Source organism: Lissotriton helveticus, chromosome 4_1 (assembly GCF_964261635.1).
Source record: "Lissotriton helveticus chromosome 4_1, aLisHel1.1, whole genome shotgun sequence".
Taxonomy (NCBI): Eukaryota; Metazoa; Chordata; class Amphibia; order Caudata; family Salamandridae; genus Lissotriton; species Lissotriton helveticus.
This window is the reverse complement of record NC_136063.1, coordinates 1735504030-1735521679: the sequence shown is the minus strand read 5'-3', so window position 1 is coordinate 1735521679 and position 17650 is coordinate 1735504030. Positions and strand designations below refer to the sequence as shown.

The 17650-nt window shown below is 40.5% G+C and overlaps 1 protein-coding gene across 1 annotated transcript in view; it reads left to right on the top strand.

Annotated features, from left to right (window-relative positions):
• DRP2 (dystrophin related protein 2) overlaps positions 1–17650 on the top strand; it is a 547219-nt gene that overhangs the window by 338794 nt on the left and 190775 nt on the right. The window contains exon 10 of the mRNA XM_078686308.1: positions 9653–9727. Coding sequence (XP_078542434.1) covers positions 9653–9727 — 75 coding nt within the window. The remainder of the gene's footprint in view (positions 1–9652; positions 9728–17650) is intronic.

Genomic DNA, 17650 nt, shown 5'->3' with positions numbered 1-17650 from the left:
AACATTGAGGAGCACTAACACTCTTGTCCTAGTCCCTCCTCAGCTAAAAAAGAAAGCAACTCACTCTCGCTCATTCTCTGGTAACGCCCCTTCTATCTGGAATACTCTTACCAAAGATCTACGCTGTAATCCAACTTACCCCTGCTTCAAAAAAACCTCAAGCTGCTCCTTCTCAAAAAATATTGGGGTCCTTAATTATACTTATTGTCTCTGGCCATGAACTTCTCCTCTATTCACTACTTATACAGGCTCCCCTCTACTTATAACTCACCTCATCCCTCCCTTCCACAATTGTACCTAAATCTCTCCACTTTCTCCAACTATTGACATACTATACAATTCTTCTCTGTCTTCCTGATCTACTATCTTCAATCTGCTACATGATTTTGAACTTCCTAACTTTAAATCATTCTTAAAGTTCAACTGCCTTACCCTATTTTAGCAATTGTACTTAGGGTTAGATTAGGATCGCGGTTTTCCCGCATCCTCCGGGCCGGCGGAAGCCAACGCCGGCCCGGAGGATGCGGGAAAACCGCTGCTGAGCCTCAAAAGACCCACCGCCATATTAGGATGGCGGTGGGTCTTGAAATCTGTCCGCAGCTTTTCCGCCGCGGTCGCCTTCCGACTGTGGCGGAAAAGCTTTAACCCCTTTGATGCTCATGACGAGCTCAGCTCGTCATGCAGTACACTGCTTGTGTGCTCATGACGAGCTGAGCTCGTCATGAACAATGGACACCGCCAGCTATATTAGGATGGCGTAAAATGTATGCTTTTTCGCGGCTGTTTTTCCGTCGTGGAAAAGCATACGACCTTCACTTCGGGGGCCCGTTGCGGGCCCCCTGGGTGAAGGGGGTGGAGGGGTGCACATGGGGGGTACCCCCCTGCATTTGCGTGGTGCCTCCGCTTTGTGCACGCAAATGCGATGCATGGATTTTTAACATTGCGGCGGGTGCAGCTTGAAGCTGCACCCGCCGCAATGTTAAATATGGAGGATGTGACCGCCACCCTAGCGGTCACATCCTAATCTGAACGGAGGGAACGCCGCAGCCCATGCGGACGTTCCCTCCTCCTCTGGGGTCGCGGACAGACTCAAGTCCGTCCGCGATCCTAATCTACCCCTTAGTTTGGCCTGTCTTTATGTTTAACCAGATCCTGTAAAGCGCTCTGATACTCTTGGGTCCAGCTAGCGCTATATAAAACCTTTAAAATAAATAAACTGTTGTCTCAACTTGCAGCATCGGTAAACTTTTGGCTAGTCTCCTGATAAATGATAATATTTCTAATGCAAATATAATTGATGAATACAATATACAGAATATTTTGTACATTATACAGCATGTGCCTGTTGCAATACCAAAGGCGCTTTTTCTTTCCTCTGTGCCATTTCTCTCACTTACCAGTGGGATGGCCACTCTGAGTTAGTAATACCACTTTTGAATTTCAAAGGTCACAGCTGGCCATCTTCTGTGAATTCATCAGCAATTTCATTTTTTAAATATTCACTAGCTTTCCACGTAACTTAGTCTATTCAGATTGTTTAAAAGTTTTGTTTGCAAATTTTTTTAATGTACAGTGCGATTACCACAGATCAGATAATCCATGTTTTATTGCACGCATACAATGCAGCTACTAAAATAATTACAATAGCAACAACGTAGTCAACTTAAAGAAAATAGGAATCACAGCAAATACATATACATAGCCCATAATACCCCATAACTTAACATATTTAGTTAAAGTACAGTTGACTTATTGTTCCAGCTGCTGATAGGTGTAAAGTGTGCCAGTTCATGTTGAATGACATATAATTGTTTTGTGCTTGTATGGTTTATCCCTTCTGGGTTTACAGTTGTTTATCGTCGGATTTGGGGGAAAGGTTGCATCCAAAATTAATCCCATCCCATTACTACACCAGTTCTCCCAGTCTAGCACTTTAAATGCCTGCTAGCATCTTCTTCAGCTTGTGCCCAATTATATAATTCAGAGCGCCATGCTTCTAAAGGTAGGCAGACAAAATATCGATTTTTAAATATCGACATACAATAATGTCGATGTTTAAATATCAAAGGGACATAATATAGAAGGTACGTTATATCGATATTTTTAATATTGATGGAACAGAATTCTAAGGTAAGTAATATCGATGTTGTTAATATCGATGTTGTTAATATCGATGTTGTTAATATCGATGTTAGTAATATCGATGTTACTAATATCGATGTTAGTATCGATTTTTATAAGATTTTTATGCATATTATTATGTAATTAATATGTATTTTATTTTTATTTATGTAATTTAAGTACATTTTTAATTTTAGTACCGTAGCGGGTTGTGGGTTTATTGGGGAATAGGGTGGGAAGTAATTTAATTATACTAAATTAATTATAAATTTTTAGGAATTATAAATTAATTTTAACTAATTGGTAATTAAATTGTATTAATTGGTAATTCATTTTAATTAATTGATTAATTGATCATTAGGTTCTGTAGCGGGTTATGGGTTTATAGGGGAATAGGGTGGGGAGTAATTTAATTATACTAAATTAATTATACATTTTTAGGAATTATACATTAATTTTAATTAATTGGTAATTAAAGTGTATTAATTGGTAATTAATAGGGTGGGAAGTAATTTAAATGTAATTAAGTAATAATGTATTTTAATTAATTGTTTTGTTAATTATATTATTGTTAATTCATTATTAATTGGCAATTAATTATTATTAATTGGTATTTATTATTAATTTATTTTTACCTAATTATTTATTGCTAATCATTTTTGTAATAATTATGTATTGGTATTTGTAAATAGTTTATATATATATATTACCTACTGGTGGTCACCAGTAGGTACTTATAGTTAGGACCTAGTTTCCATAGGAAATCCGCAACATTCTATTGGGAATAACTTTGGCGTTGATGGACGGAATTGGCTGAATTTCTCCAAGAAAATGGCCAGCTCCGCTCCGCTCCTTCCCTGAAAGTTTGGGGGAGATTCGTGACGCAGGGGCCGAGATAAAAGGGGGGTCCCAAAACGAGTTTTCCCGATGTTAATTTCCATAGGGCGGTTGGACTCCCTTTTAGCCCGAACGGCTGAATGGATTTCCACCAAACTTGGCAAAATTGTAGGGACTGGTAGCTCGATGTGCCTTTGCTATGCACTGGTAGCCCGATGTGCCTTTGCTATGTACATATCCACTGGAGCACATATCTTGATATGTGCTCCAGTGGATTTTGAGTAATTTAGGTTCAAAAAAATATATATATCTATAAGCGCGCCCCGGTACGCGTACCGGGGCGCGCACCAGCGCGCTACGCGAGTTCACGAGCGGTAAGCTGTTTGGCTCTCGGGTGTCTGTGAACATTCCAAACAGTCCGGAGCGGCCGCCATCTTGTGTCTCGGTAGGATCGAGACACAAGAGGTGGCAAAAACAAAGGGGGAAATGACCAAAAGGGGGCAGGGTAGACCCCCCCTGACCCCCTAGGTTTGATGTGGGGGCCATAAAAGGGCCCCGCGGGGCAAAACATTTATTTTATTTATTTTTTCGATTTTCGCGGGGGGGGGGAGCACCCGGTACGCGCACCGGGGAGCGTACCATGAAAAAAAAAGAATGACAGAGTTTTTTAAAAATGTAGCATTTTTTTATAAATTGGAGGTAGTTCTAAAAAGAACTGTTTTTTTTATTCTTTTTGTTGTTTTATATTTTTTTTATTGTTTTTTGAATATTTTTTACTTTTTTTGGCTTTTATGAACAATTTTATAATTTTTTGGTATTTTTTATGGGGACAAACAAAAAACAGGGAATTGTAAACGGCTCAAATGGAGCAAAAAAAATCAGGAAAAAATTAAGGTTTCTTTCTGCAGTTGTGGTTGTCTCCAGCACGGTTGATGAGTTTGATGCTTTGCTCCCCATAGGAAATTGTAGTCCCGCAAAATATACAAACTATTTTGTAATCTCCAAACTGGCGTTGGATGTTTAGGACCATCTCCCTTGTCTCTGGACCCGATGGAGTGGGTTGTTTGCTTTTGGAGGTGCTCGGAGAAGATTGGGGAGGGTTTCTGGTCAGTTCTCTGACCTCTGCCACAGCATAGTTGTTTGGATGCCTGCGTTGCATGTGGCGAAGCATTGTATGGTTCCCAAATGAATATTTTTTTGCAGGGTTCCCCCTGGAAAGTACAGTGCCACGGATGAGACATGTCACTTTTGCAGCATTTACTTTCTTTGCACCCCTTGGGATTTTAAAAAACTCCCACACAAAGTGCTCCTTCGGTTTATATGGGGAATTATCTTCAGGCAGGAACTGCCTCTCCTCCTCCTCCTCCTCCTCCTCCTCCTCTTCTTCTTCACCACCAATGTGGTGTTGTGGTGGTCCTTGTGGTGGTGGTGGTGCAGATGCTCCTGCTGCTGCTGCTACTGTAGCCATTTCTCAATGAATAGAAATAGGTCTTCCTCAGTCAAAGAACAAAGTGAGAATGAGGAAAAAAGGGGGGGCTTTCATCATTTGGAAAACAAAACTGTTCTGAACCAATGAAAAGTGTTATTTTCAGGTCACATGACCCGACGCGCTTACGCTACGCGCCAAGGGGCGCGCCACGGGGCGCACAGCGTAAGCGCGTAGGGGCGCTTACGCCGTGCGTCATAAGACGCATCACGCGGCTACGCGATACGTCACGATGATGTTTTCGTTCGCGGCAGTAGCGCTAACGGGACGCTCACTGGTACGCGCACCGGGGCGCGCCGCAACACTGCGCTTACCGGTGCGCTCACCGGTATGCAAACCGGGAGCGCTCCTGGGCAAAAAAAAAAACATGAACAATATACATTAAAAAAATTGTATTACATAAATATACAATATAGGATTGATTATAAAAATTATTATATTTCATAGCTATAGAAATTTGCTATTAAAAAACCTATGAAATTCACTGAAAAAACCATAGGTTTCACACCAGTTATAGTTAGGAATTAGCATTTAAAAAACCTATTAAATTCACTGAAAAAAACTTAGGTTTGACACCAGTTATAGTTAGCTGGAAATTTTACTGACATAAAACCATTGAAATTCCCACGTTATAGTTAGTTGGACTCACTATAACTAGCGCGCCCGCAATGCACTGCTGATGATGTCACATATTACATCATTCATGACATGGTTAGTGACATCACTGATGACATCTCAAATAACATCACTGATGACATCATTGATGACATCTCAAATGACATCACTGATGACATCATCCATGTGATAATACAATACACCTCCTCACACTCTAATCTAACCCATGATACACCTAGTGATAAATACAAACTACCATTCCTGAAACCATTGACACAGTAAAACCACTTACTACATACGCACTCACTGATTTCTAGGTCTACACACACATCCACTCATTCACCCATACAATCTTTCATACAGTGGAGAAGTGTGGCTCACTGGTTAGAAGCGGCAGACCCTGAAGCAGAGGTCGGCCCGGGACCAGGGTTCAATTCCCGACACGGCAGGGTCTTGGGTCAATGTCAGCGGACTCGATAATTCTCGCTTAGGTGCCTACGCTAACCATGGGTCCCACTCTGCAACTCTGGGCAATAGCTTGCTTAATCTCCACAACGGCCCCAGCAACGCCGGGGATGCCTGGCTTCACCTTGGGGTGCCCTCTCACAGGGAAAGCCAGGACGGGTTCCCCAGCGGTATACAGCGCCAGGACACCACGTAACGAGGTAACAGTGCGCTTTACAAGTATACATACATTACACATTACATACATACAGTCACTCATCAATACAAGACCAACATATGCACTCATACACCTATACAGAGACTCACACACTGCCACTCATCCATGGAGTTACTCATACACCTAGTCAGTCATGTAAAGAATCAATCACACTCCCATTTCCACAACTATACAGTTATACACACAAAACCTTGCTTATTTAAACATAGACTAACACATACTTACTGTCTTTTACAATCACTGATACAAGTACATATTGATAGATACAGTCACTTATGCAATCACATGCTGTTATATATAGTCATTTATATATGACAACTGTCACATGCAGCAGCTTACACAACAACAAACATAATGATGTAAACATTCAGACAGTTTAGTCACTAACCCATGCATTCACTAAGACACATTTAATCACTCACTCATACAGTCAGTCACGCACCTTCTAAATCCTTCATCCAGACACTCATACATACACTCATTCTTCAATATGTAAAACATATTTTAACTTTACAGAAACACACAGACACTGGATGATGTCATCAGTGATGTCATCAGTGATGTCATTTGAGATGTCATCAGTGCTGTCATTTGAGATGTCATCAGTGATGTCATCAGTGATGTCACTAACCATGTCATGAATGATGTAATATGTGACATCATCAGCAGTGCATTGCGGGCGCGCGAGTTATAGTGAGTCCAACTAACTATAACGTGGGAATTTCAATGGTTTTATGTCAGTAAAATTTCCAGCTAACTATAACTGGTGTCAAACCTATGGTTTTTTCAGTGAATATATATATATTTAATATTTTAAAATATTAATGTATTTATAAGTATGTTATTTTTAACTTCTACGCTATCCAACACTTTCCCTACTGTCGCACTCTCTGGAGTTGGAATAGTAATTTTTACCCCTAAGCTATCCAACACTTTCCCTTCTGTTGCACTCTCTGGAGTTGGAATAGTAATTTGTACCCCTACGCTATCCAACACTTTCCCTACTGTTGCACTCTCTGGAGTTGGAATAGTAATTTTTACCCGTACGCTATCCAAAACTTTCCCTACTGTTGCACTCTCTGGAGTGGGAATAGTAATATTTACCCCTACGCTATCCAACACTTTCCCTACTGTTGCACTCTCTGGAGTGGGAATAGTAATTTTTACCCCTACGCTATCCAACATTTACTTTTTTTCTATTTTTTTTACATTATTATTATTAATTATTGTTTATATTATTATTTTATGTGTATACATTTATTTGTAATTCATAATATTTTTATTTATAAGCTCTTAAAATAATTTTTAAAAGTTGTTATTAAGGAAGTATATATTATGTATTATATGCATATTATTAATTAATTTTGTAATTACATTATGTATATTATTTATTATTTTAAATATTATAACATATTTGTAACTATGTTTATTACATTTATAAGTATTATTTTATTTGTATTACATTTTTTTTATTTAAAAAATTATTATTTTTTAATTACGATATTTTTGACATCGATATTTTCCCCCCGATATTTTTGTACTTACCTTGTTAGAGATAGCATGTCGATATTTTTGTGATCGACATTTTTGTTGCGATATTTTTGTGATTGATATTTTGTAACACATTCGCTTCTAAAATGATTTCTATTTAACAACCATAGCCCTTCTTTGTGGGGATTGGTGTTTACTGTGAATACAGAACACGCAGTATTGTGTGTCTCTGCCAGAATTACAAAATGGGTAGTGAGACTACAAGAATATACATTACAGATAAAATATATTTCTATTATGGAAAACAATGCAGTGGATTGTCTGTCCAGGATAATCACAAAAAAGGATTCCAGGGAAGACTTGGAGGAGGAGGATGAGGACATTGTAGAAACTGTGTGTGAGTCCCAGAGGTGCTACTTTGGGGGATAAGTCTAGGGAGGAACCATGTATTAGGTGAGGTCATGCTAAATGTAAAAAGAGATTGATCTAAAGATTAAGAGCACAAGGAAGAAATAAAATCTCTCAGTAAAGAGTCCTCTTCTCTTCCTGATCTTTTAAACGAATTCCCCTGGCGTTGTTAAGGCAACAGCTTACTGACTTGGCACACCAATGTCCTCTGGGAGTGGTCAAGGCCAAGGCGAGAATTATGTTAGGTGATTGGTGGCTGAGTGTAATCCTGGAAGTGGAGAAAACAATTGGGATTTGTTTAGAGCGTACCTGAAATGACAAGATACTGAAAACTCACACTCAGCAGGTTGCCAGAGTAGCCATGCGAAGCAGTGACCTTGGACATTTAGCGACCATTGAGGTGGTACAATGTACACCTTATTTGTTTGCTTTGGTTGATTTCGATTATAAGTTACCAAAATTTCAAAGGATGGGCAACATCCGTTCAAATGATGTGATTAGTTTCTTGGAGTACATTTTTTGGAGCGGATTCCCACAAACAATTCTAATGGACAGCGAAGCGTGTAGCGTTGTTCCAGAGAAGTGAAAGAGTTCTTGAAAGAGTGTGGTGCTGAATGTAAAAAAAGGCCTTATAACACCCTCATGGGAGGGAGATTGATAGAAACCATAGAGGAGGGATTCAACTGGCTACGGGTAATCCTTTAGACAGGAGAAAGGAGTAACAAAATCTATGAGTGGCCTCCCCATAACAAATACCATTTTGTTGGTTAGGGGTAGAGGACCTGAGACCAAATTGGTTCCGAAGTGGGTGATGTTTGGAAAAATGTTGGAGTGAGCTGTTAGTGTATGGTGAATGTATAAAAACGGGTATTCTGTTACAACGGAGGAGGAAGGAATACTATGTTAATAAGAAAAGTAATAGAGAAATTGTGGTGAAAGTGCTGATTTGATGAGAGTCAAAGCAACTATTGGTGTGGAGAAATGATTAAATTTCACAAAGCCTTTGAGCATGATTAGACTGTTAAGTAATGTAGTGAAACTTGAGGATGTGAGATTATGGGAGCCGGTTATAATATGAAAGATATGTTCGCGAACACTGGTACACATTGGGGAGACGTAATAAGGTCAACTGGAAATCAGAATGATCACTGAACAATAAATTTGCATGAGTCAATGTGTCGAAAGCAAGCAGGTTTCAGTAAAAAGCCTCCGTATTTGAAAGAAATTAAATAACTGAATATCCCTCTTGCTGAATGTGTAGTTTTTCTGTTTTCCTATTCTTTGGATTCATTTTCACATATATTTGATGGAAAGCTGGGTTTACTATTTTTGTTTGTTTTAAAGAAGGAAGATGTGTAAAGCCTGCTGTCACTTTTTATGTCAGATTCTATCATGGCCTCTGGTTGAGTCAGGATAGTCTGAGGCTGTGCAGCTGGGATTATACTATATCTTAGATGCCTGCATTAAGGTCATCGCTGTGTTCTCTACTGGGTTCCTTCTTTCTCTACCTCTGTTTAGTTTATCTCTATGTCTCAACTTCACAGTGTGGTACACCTGGAACTCTTATTTATAGAACATGTATATGAGTTCACTTTGGCTCCCTCCTTCATCTTCTCATCTTTCTGCTCTTTGAATGCCATCCTGTCCCACTCTCCTTGCCATGCATCTCCTCTTTCTCTCAAGATGTTTGTTATTTTCTATGAACGGCAGACCAGCTTCTAGGTATCGGGGGATAGATGTGTTTTTTCTCTTGTTTTAATTGCATTAATTGCCTGGTGCATATTTGAAAACAGTGTGGAGCTAAAGCCAACTTTACTCATGTAATATGAGCCATACCGATGCCCTCCTTCCACAATAAGGGGGATAGACATGAATTCACATAGTGATGTGATCTACATGCAGCTTGATTTTCTTCAGTGTATGCTGCCTTAACTATGAAATATTATTGTTCTTTCCACAACTCCAAAAACAATAATAAGTGTTATCTTGTTTATCTGCATTCTGTCATTCAGCTGATCTAAACAACATCAAGTTTTCAGCCTACCGGACTGCTATGAAACTCCGAAGAATCCAGAAGGCTCTTCGCCGTAAGAAGCATATTATGAGACATTTCTCTATTTTAAGGTTTCAAGCATGTGTTGTTTCTTTCTCTCCTTGATGGATGATACTGAGCTAGAGATCCACCGACCTCACAGGCTATACTTTAAGCTGTCAGTCTGGAACCTAGTCTGGGTTTCATTTAGGGGCTATCAAAGTGCAATAACATTTGGAGTAATGACAGTTTTCAACAGAGTGACCACATCTAGCTCCTTCGTGGACAAGTGTAGGTGGGAATTGCAGAGTTCAGGTTCTGGGCGAGAAGAACTGCAAAAGGAACAATTTAGCTGTAATACCACACCACAATTCAAAATTATCCATGTCTCCCAGTTCATTTTATTTAGTTTATAAAAAAACATATATACAATTTGTGTAGCATGTTACTCAACCCTGGCTACGTCAATGCTTGTTGTCCACTGCCATTGGCTTTGCCAGTACTTTTAAAATTGTGCCTGCATTGGCAAAGCCTGTATCAGTTACCATTCATCATCAAAAGTGTATTTACCACGCTTCAAGATGGCTGCCGATTTGTAGGCCATCTTGAAAGTATAAAAAGGTTATATGCTATACTTTCAAGATGGCAGCGGCTTTGCATCACGCAGTGTTAGCTGCCATTGAAATACACATTCAAGATACCTGGCCGCTACTATTGGCTTTGCTTATGCGAGTGAAATTGTAAAAGCACTCAGTCTTGGCAAAGTCAAACAGTGACAATTGTGGCACAGAAGAGTGATGGTGGGAAAGGAACAGGGGATACAGAGAAAGCATGGGGAGGGAAAAGAGAGCCAGAGGAGTGGAGAGAGGCAGAGGGGGAGAGAGAGTATGACTGTGCCGCAACAGTGCTCTGTGTTGGTGAGTCAGAGAGAGGATTGGAGGAGAGGGATGGGATGGGGTGTAGGGGTGTGAGGGAACAATTGTGCTCAGTGTACAGACACAGCAAGAGGAAGAAGCAAATAGCAAGATATTCACTCTCTTGGAGTGCTTAATGAGAAAAGAAAGTGGAAAAATAAAAATAGCTTCATGATTTCAGCAGTGAAAGAATATAACTTAGCCAATCAAAAGTGATAGTAAGGAAGAAAAACTTCAGGGGCAGAGCAAACACAAGAATAGGGAGAAATGCTATTCAATTAAGAGCAGGGATATGAAATAAACAAGCAGGTCATCCAAATCATGAGCAAGGGGTCCACCCAAAGGCAGTTTTATGTAGTACTAAATGCAGTGCTGTCTGCTATACACAACTGAATCTATCTGTAGTGAGACTGCACAACATGCAATAACAGGATTTGGGGAAGAAACAGTTATGATGATTATAAAATCCGTGCTTTAATGACTCCTGTTAAATTATTCATCATCTACACCCAGGCAACTATCAAGCATCCTAATTATTGCTATATGTCCTCAGTATTTTCCAAATTCCTAATATGAATTTAAATACTAATTTCATTATACTCAAATGTTACTTCAGTCTCAAAAAACATTTTGTGCAGCAGCGCACTACTTTGGGGCTGTTAATGTTGAGATGGAAAATATCCTCCCCTGGAACGTTTCATAGTCTGCAATGTCTCTCTAGTTGATCGAAAATGACCTGGCATACCCCAGGATTGCTTATATGGGTCAATATCCCAAGGTAAAAAAATACATTTCCTTTTTTTCTCCTGGTTGCAACTGTAGTCCCATAACAATAATGACCAATCCCTTCTTCAAGCATTCTATAGTAGGCTAGGTAGGTCTCCTCAGTTAATGTAGTAAATCTGTAGTTTATGACTACTTCCTAATTGCCACAGTTGCCTCCTTTTCAGTGGATGTTTTTATCTAAAAAATGTAAACAGTTGCATCTTAGCTATCTACTGTTAGTGCTCATTGTATTAGAACTGAAGGCCCCCACTGAATATCCTGGGCCATGCTTACCTAACCAGTGTCAAACGCATGATATTTGGTGAATCTTTATATTCGACCTGAATGTCAAAGAAGTAGGTCGAAGAGGCTATTTAAATTAACTTTCAAGTGGATGACGTCTGCTCAAACCGATGGTTCCAGTCCTAGCCACCGTTTCCATGATATAGCTTCCAAGGAGTCAATTTACCTCTGTAATCCATAAAGCAAATTTGTACTTAATAGGAGTTTACATGCACAGTTTGAATAGCAGGACCGTTGCCCTTTTTTCTATACGTATTATAGAATTGCTGAAAAGCATTGATGGCCTTACTATGTTTTGCGTTTTCTAACTGATTCCAAGCAATTGTTAAGCATGATCCCCAATTAACAGTAGTTTTTGACTATGCCTAAACTTCAGCCATCAATTTCTAGAAGGAACCTGATTTTACTTTCCACAAAATATGTATTTTTAGTAGTGAGTGAGAGCAATGCATGTATAATTTAACTGTAGCAAGGCAGCACTTCAGACTAATTAAAGTTAAATTGCAGTGCATCTGAATAATAGAACACACATTAATGAAACACATTGATTGACTTACTTGTTACTTATACTGTACAACCACAATAGCCCTGTCAAGGACATGAATATACTTTGAAAAGACAATAGCAAGTAGTACACATCCTGGGTTTATTCTCCCACAATGGACCATATGGGTGTATTGTCCATTCTATATCAACCGTACCTTTGTTCAACTGATATCACTCACAATCCTACCTGGTAAGTGTGGTGTCCCCCAATTTATCATCTTATTCCAAAGTTGTAGCATTATATTGGAATGATGGGTTGTTGGGAAGTCAGTAAACGCACAATGCAACCGCAAAGGTCCATCATCAAAAGCTGGTATTGGCAAGTTTATTAATGTTGCAAATAGTATTTTCTGACATTTTTGGTCTCAATCCTGTAAGAGTGACAGGCAATACTGACATATTGCTTGGTGCAGTCAATCTTGGTACTTGCAGGCTTGGTCCACTCCAGCAGGTGCTCATGTGATACTGATGGCGCCGGAGTTACCTGCTCAATTACCATACTCACCTGGGCCCATAAATATACACACTTTGAACAGGTAATCCGGCCTTTACCATTTGCCAATCAGGATTTTATTTTACTTTAGTGCTTGTACCTATACACATTTGACTTACCAATCCTTGTCACCAGTATTTAAGTCCTAAAGGATCAAGAGTGTTAGCATAATAGGTAGAAAAAAATAATATTTACCTTCATAAAATAACCACAGACTCAGGAATGTTTAAAACACTTTATGTAAATTCTTATTTGCAAGAGTCCATAAAAGCTTAATAAGAGAGTTTTCAAGCAAGAATATAATAATCAAAGCGAGGAACTGTAGAAATATTGTGAGAATTCTATTAGACATTGATACCTGGGAAGGGTGAGAAAGGGAAACAATAAATGACATACCCACACAGATTTATATTTACCTAGAATGGTGTGAAGACCAACCCTGGCCCCGGCTGGGATAAAGAACAGGACTCCCGATGGTTCAGGTGTCAAGAGGACTGTACAGGTGCAGAACAGGACAAGCCAGGTGCGGACCAAGACAGGACAGATGTGGGTCAGGACAGGTACCCTCAGCTAATTGCTAACAGTAGGACTCCGATTGGGTTATCGATTCTTCTCCCTCAGAAATTCCCGATTCTTCTGACAGAGTGCTCCGCCAGCACCTCTGCTCTTGATCTCCTGTAGCATGCGTTGGATCAAAGACAGGTCAGCTATTCGGAAAAGTCAGACAATCTAACTAGCTAAGCCTACCTTAGTTATACCATTTTCCAGGGCAATGTACCAACCCCCCAGTGTTGCAAATTTGTATATTCCCTTGTTTTGATTGGTCAAAAGGCGAGGAGAGGTCATCACACCATACCAGTATGAGATCATTTCCATTTAATATTGTGGATCAATGTTACCACCCATAATTTTACTTTCCCAGGATTTTATTCCACCCAGCATTAGTATAGCAAAATTATACACAATTCATAACAATTTAACTATTCTCTTCCTCTGGAGAGTTCACAAGGTTAGATTCCCAGGCGCATTGCAGGCAAGACTGTCACTGGCATGGGTTCAATGTCATTGTTTGAGTACTCTCGAAATTCTGCCACATGCGCGGTGTGGGTTTCAATATGGCATTACAATCCATTCTCCAGGCCCAAATACGAGCTAGCAGCAAAGTCAAAGAGAAACAATTTAGAACAAGGCAATAAATGAATGCATTGTATACCACTTATCTCTACTCTATTACCATTACTTTATTTTAACTATAGCATTAATAGTTAAGCTGAATGAACAAAGTTTAGTTAGAGCAGCAGCAGGTGCTTTAATATGTAAAACATGAAGCAGCCATCTTAATTCGAGTGCGCAGCTGCAAAGAGATTCCCCCCAAGCAAAGATACGTCACATCACATGAGTGTGACAGGCGCACGCGCAGAAAGTTTCCCCCGTTTTCGGCGCCCATTTTAATGCATTCAGATTACTATTAGTAAAAGCACATAGGTGAGCTTCCCCTAAATACTAGAAAAGTTGTGTAATGCAATTGTTGGTAAGACGAAACATGTTGATTAATAGATTACTTATTATTTCGAGAGGGCTGAATACAAGCAAGTCTCTTTATGTACGAAACCTTGCTCCATCAATCCCCTCTTTGATGGTATTCTATACTATCACCAATTACAGAATCAGATGCCAACTTTTAACATTTTCCCAATTCTATTTCTTCAAACACTCTATTAGGTCTTTTCTTATTATTCATTTGAAAGTTTTTCATTTTCTTATATAAATTCACCATTCAACTCTTCAAGCTCAATTTCTTTAAAATTCCTTTTCTTTCCTTTCTTGTTTACTGTATATGTTTTTTGCTTCTGCAGTATTAATACCAAATCATTATCCCTAAAACCAGTAGGGCTACTCCCGTTATTGGCATCAGTATTCTACCTACAATACTTTTTCCTACGTTAGAAAACCAACTACCTACAAAGGAGAGACCATTGGTTAGCCTCTTCCATGCACTTCCAGTGGTTTCAATTCTTCTTTCAAATGTGTAATATTTTTAGCATACTTCCCAATTTCAACGCTTTCATCAGGAATGTACGTGCAACAATGTTGTGTTTTCAGCATTCTACAGACTCCGCCCTCTTTTGCCAATAATATATCAAGATCAAGTCGATTTTGTAAAAACATTGATCTTACCGCAACTAATTCGGTGTTGATCATAAAAAATCCTCCAGCAGTGTCAGTCGATAAGCGATCCACCACTGTTGACAATTTGCAAATTCTTTAAGTATTTAGAACCACTCCCACTGAAGGTATCAATGCACTAAATATATCACCTACAATTTCAGCAAAACTAGCTCTTTTATTACGTGTTAGTCCATTATTTTCTTCATTGCTTCCAGTGATTCTTTTGACATGATATACCTTTGGGAATACTATTCCAAAATAGCAATTCCCGTACCAATGATCAGGCAATTTAAAATACGCCTTGTTCCCACAAATATTATAAATTCCAGGAAAAACTGGTTCAGTTCCATCTTTGAAACCCCAACCTGGAATTACTTTAAAATTATGTTCACATTCACTGGAACCGATAAATATATTATTATAATAATCTGTTTTCTCTCTATGGAGACAGTTTCCCTTTCTTTTTGAAATCCAGTAACATAGCAGCCTTTGTCTTGCCATTTGATGTAAACTCATTACTTTCAGCCCATTTGGGAATTTTATGATTCTGTCCGGTGGCTTTTCGATGGGAATCCTGTCTCCTTTTCTCTACTAAATTCAAAAATACCTTTTCTTTTTCGTGTAGTGTACATGTTAAATTATCTTTGTGGGCTTCAGCTATATCTATTGCTTTCATTGCTAGAAAATATTCACCCATGAAATGTGTTGAATCTCTAGTACTAAGGACAGGGTTTAGATTTCTACATAAAGGGACTTCAGAGAAAACTACATCAAAATTAGAATAGTAATACTGTAACTTTTAAGATACTACATGAGATACCATATGTGAGGGGGAAGTGATGATAGGTGACCCCTTCTGCTACTGATGTGGGCAATTTCATGCACACATAACAATTGTATTTATTGATTTATTTTTTTCAAGGCAAGATGGCTGCGGGGGCATAGGTATGACTTCGAGCTCCGGGGTACGGGAACACTATCTCATACTACTCCCAGGACTCCCCTTGCCCCCCGCAAAGCTTCGACCAACAAGACTCACCGGTTCTTAAGCTGCCAATTGGTGTTTTCGGAGCCGCGCTCTGGATCCTCCGCCGAGTCCGCTGATCCCTCCTCGCTTCCTCCTCAGGAGAAGGGATTGTCCAGCTGGCTGACTCCGTAGCATCAAGTTCGATCCTGCCGTTGCAACGGGAGACACCAGTCTCCCCGGCCATGCAAACTGCCTCGGGACTCCTCCACAATCCCCAAAGCGAGAACTGCTGATTCTCCGACTCGGGATTCCAACAACGAGAGACAAGGGACCCGCTGCTGCGCTGCCCGACTCAAAATGGCGGCTTACTACCCCAGTTAAGCCTGACTCCGTAGCATCAAGTTCGATCCTGCCGTTGCAACCTAAGATACCAGCCGCACCGGCCATGCAAACCGCCTCGGGACTCCTCCACAATCCCCAAAGCGAGAACTGCTGATTCTCCAACTCGGGATTCCAACAACGAGAGACAAGGGACCCGCTGCTGCGCTGCCCAACACAAATTGGCGGCCTACTACCCCAGTTAAGCCTCCTCTCTTCCTTCCGGAGCTTAACTGCCCAATCACACAGCTTTTATCTGAATCCGGAATGCAAACGCTTGCCTACGATGTCTGCCTGAATTGACTATCTGCCTTGGAAACTGTGAAATTGACATCCAACAACGGGAGACACAGGGCTTGCGAGTGCGCTGCCTGAGCCAAAAATGGCAGCCTCCTCCGCCCACTAAACCCCACATTCGCCGGATAACAAGCCTGCTGGAGGCCTTCCACCCGCTCACTGTAACTCCAACGCCTGCCCAGAAACTCTGGACAGCAGCTCCAATCACTTCAATCACGCAGGTTTCTCTGCCTGTCTCTAAAAAGGCGGAGCCCTGCTCCCATTAGCCTCCGTAGCGCCGAGCAATTGATTGAAGCCCTTCACATGTTTTGCCTATCCGACTTCCGCCCACAGCGTCTACAATATCCTGGCAAGCCCCGATGCCTACCAGCCTCTGACGTCAACAGGCAGCAATCACGGAGGATCTAGTGCCTGACTCATTATGGCGGTGCCCTAATCGCATCATCCAACAAGCAATTTCGGCATTTCTGGTGAGTACCAGATCCAACCCCAGAGGAAGGATCTACCCATTGAATCAGTCCCTTTGAAAACGCTGTCCCTGGATATAGAGTTTCATGTCCTGTGACTGCGATGCCTGACCCTAAAATGGCGGCTCGCAACCTATGCCCACTCGGTTAATAACACTATCAATCTCCTCATCTCCTCCTACTCTTCCATTGTGTCTCTTTGATCCCAACATCAACCCCGCACAGGCATTCAAAACAGCACTTGTCATCCTCCCCATATCTCTGATTTCTGTACCGAGGATGTTGACCCCCTCCTGGCTTTAATTCTTCCCCCTCCCCCCTACAGGAGTTCGCATTAATTCCTGTTCATACCAACCTCCCCAAGGCTTCCCAGATCGACATACAACCACGTTGAATCAATGACTGAGCACCTATTTCTCCCGCATAGCAGTCAAGCTCTAGCCTCCTAACAGAATAGCCGGTCCTATCCACACCCAAACAGGCGAAGCTGAACTCGAAAGAGCTACCTCCCCAAACGGACACAATGCCTGTTATCACACCAACCACCCTCAGCTCTCCTGCTCTCAACCTCCTCAAACCCCACGGCCGAACTTCTTCGCCATAATTTTCCCCCCTAACCTCTCTAGTAAAGCAAGAAGAAACGTAAAACACAAAGTTATCAAACAACACCCAGAAATAC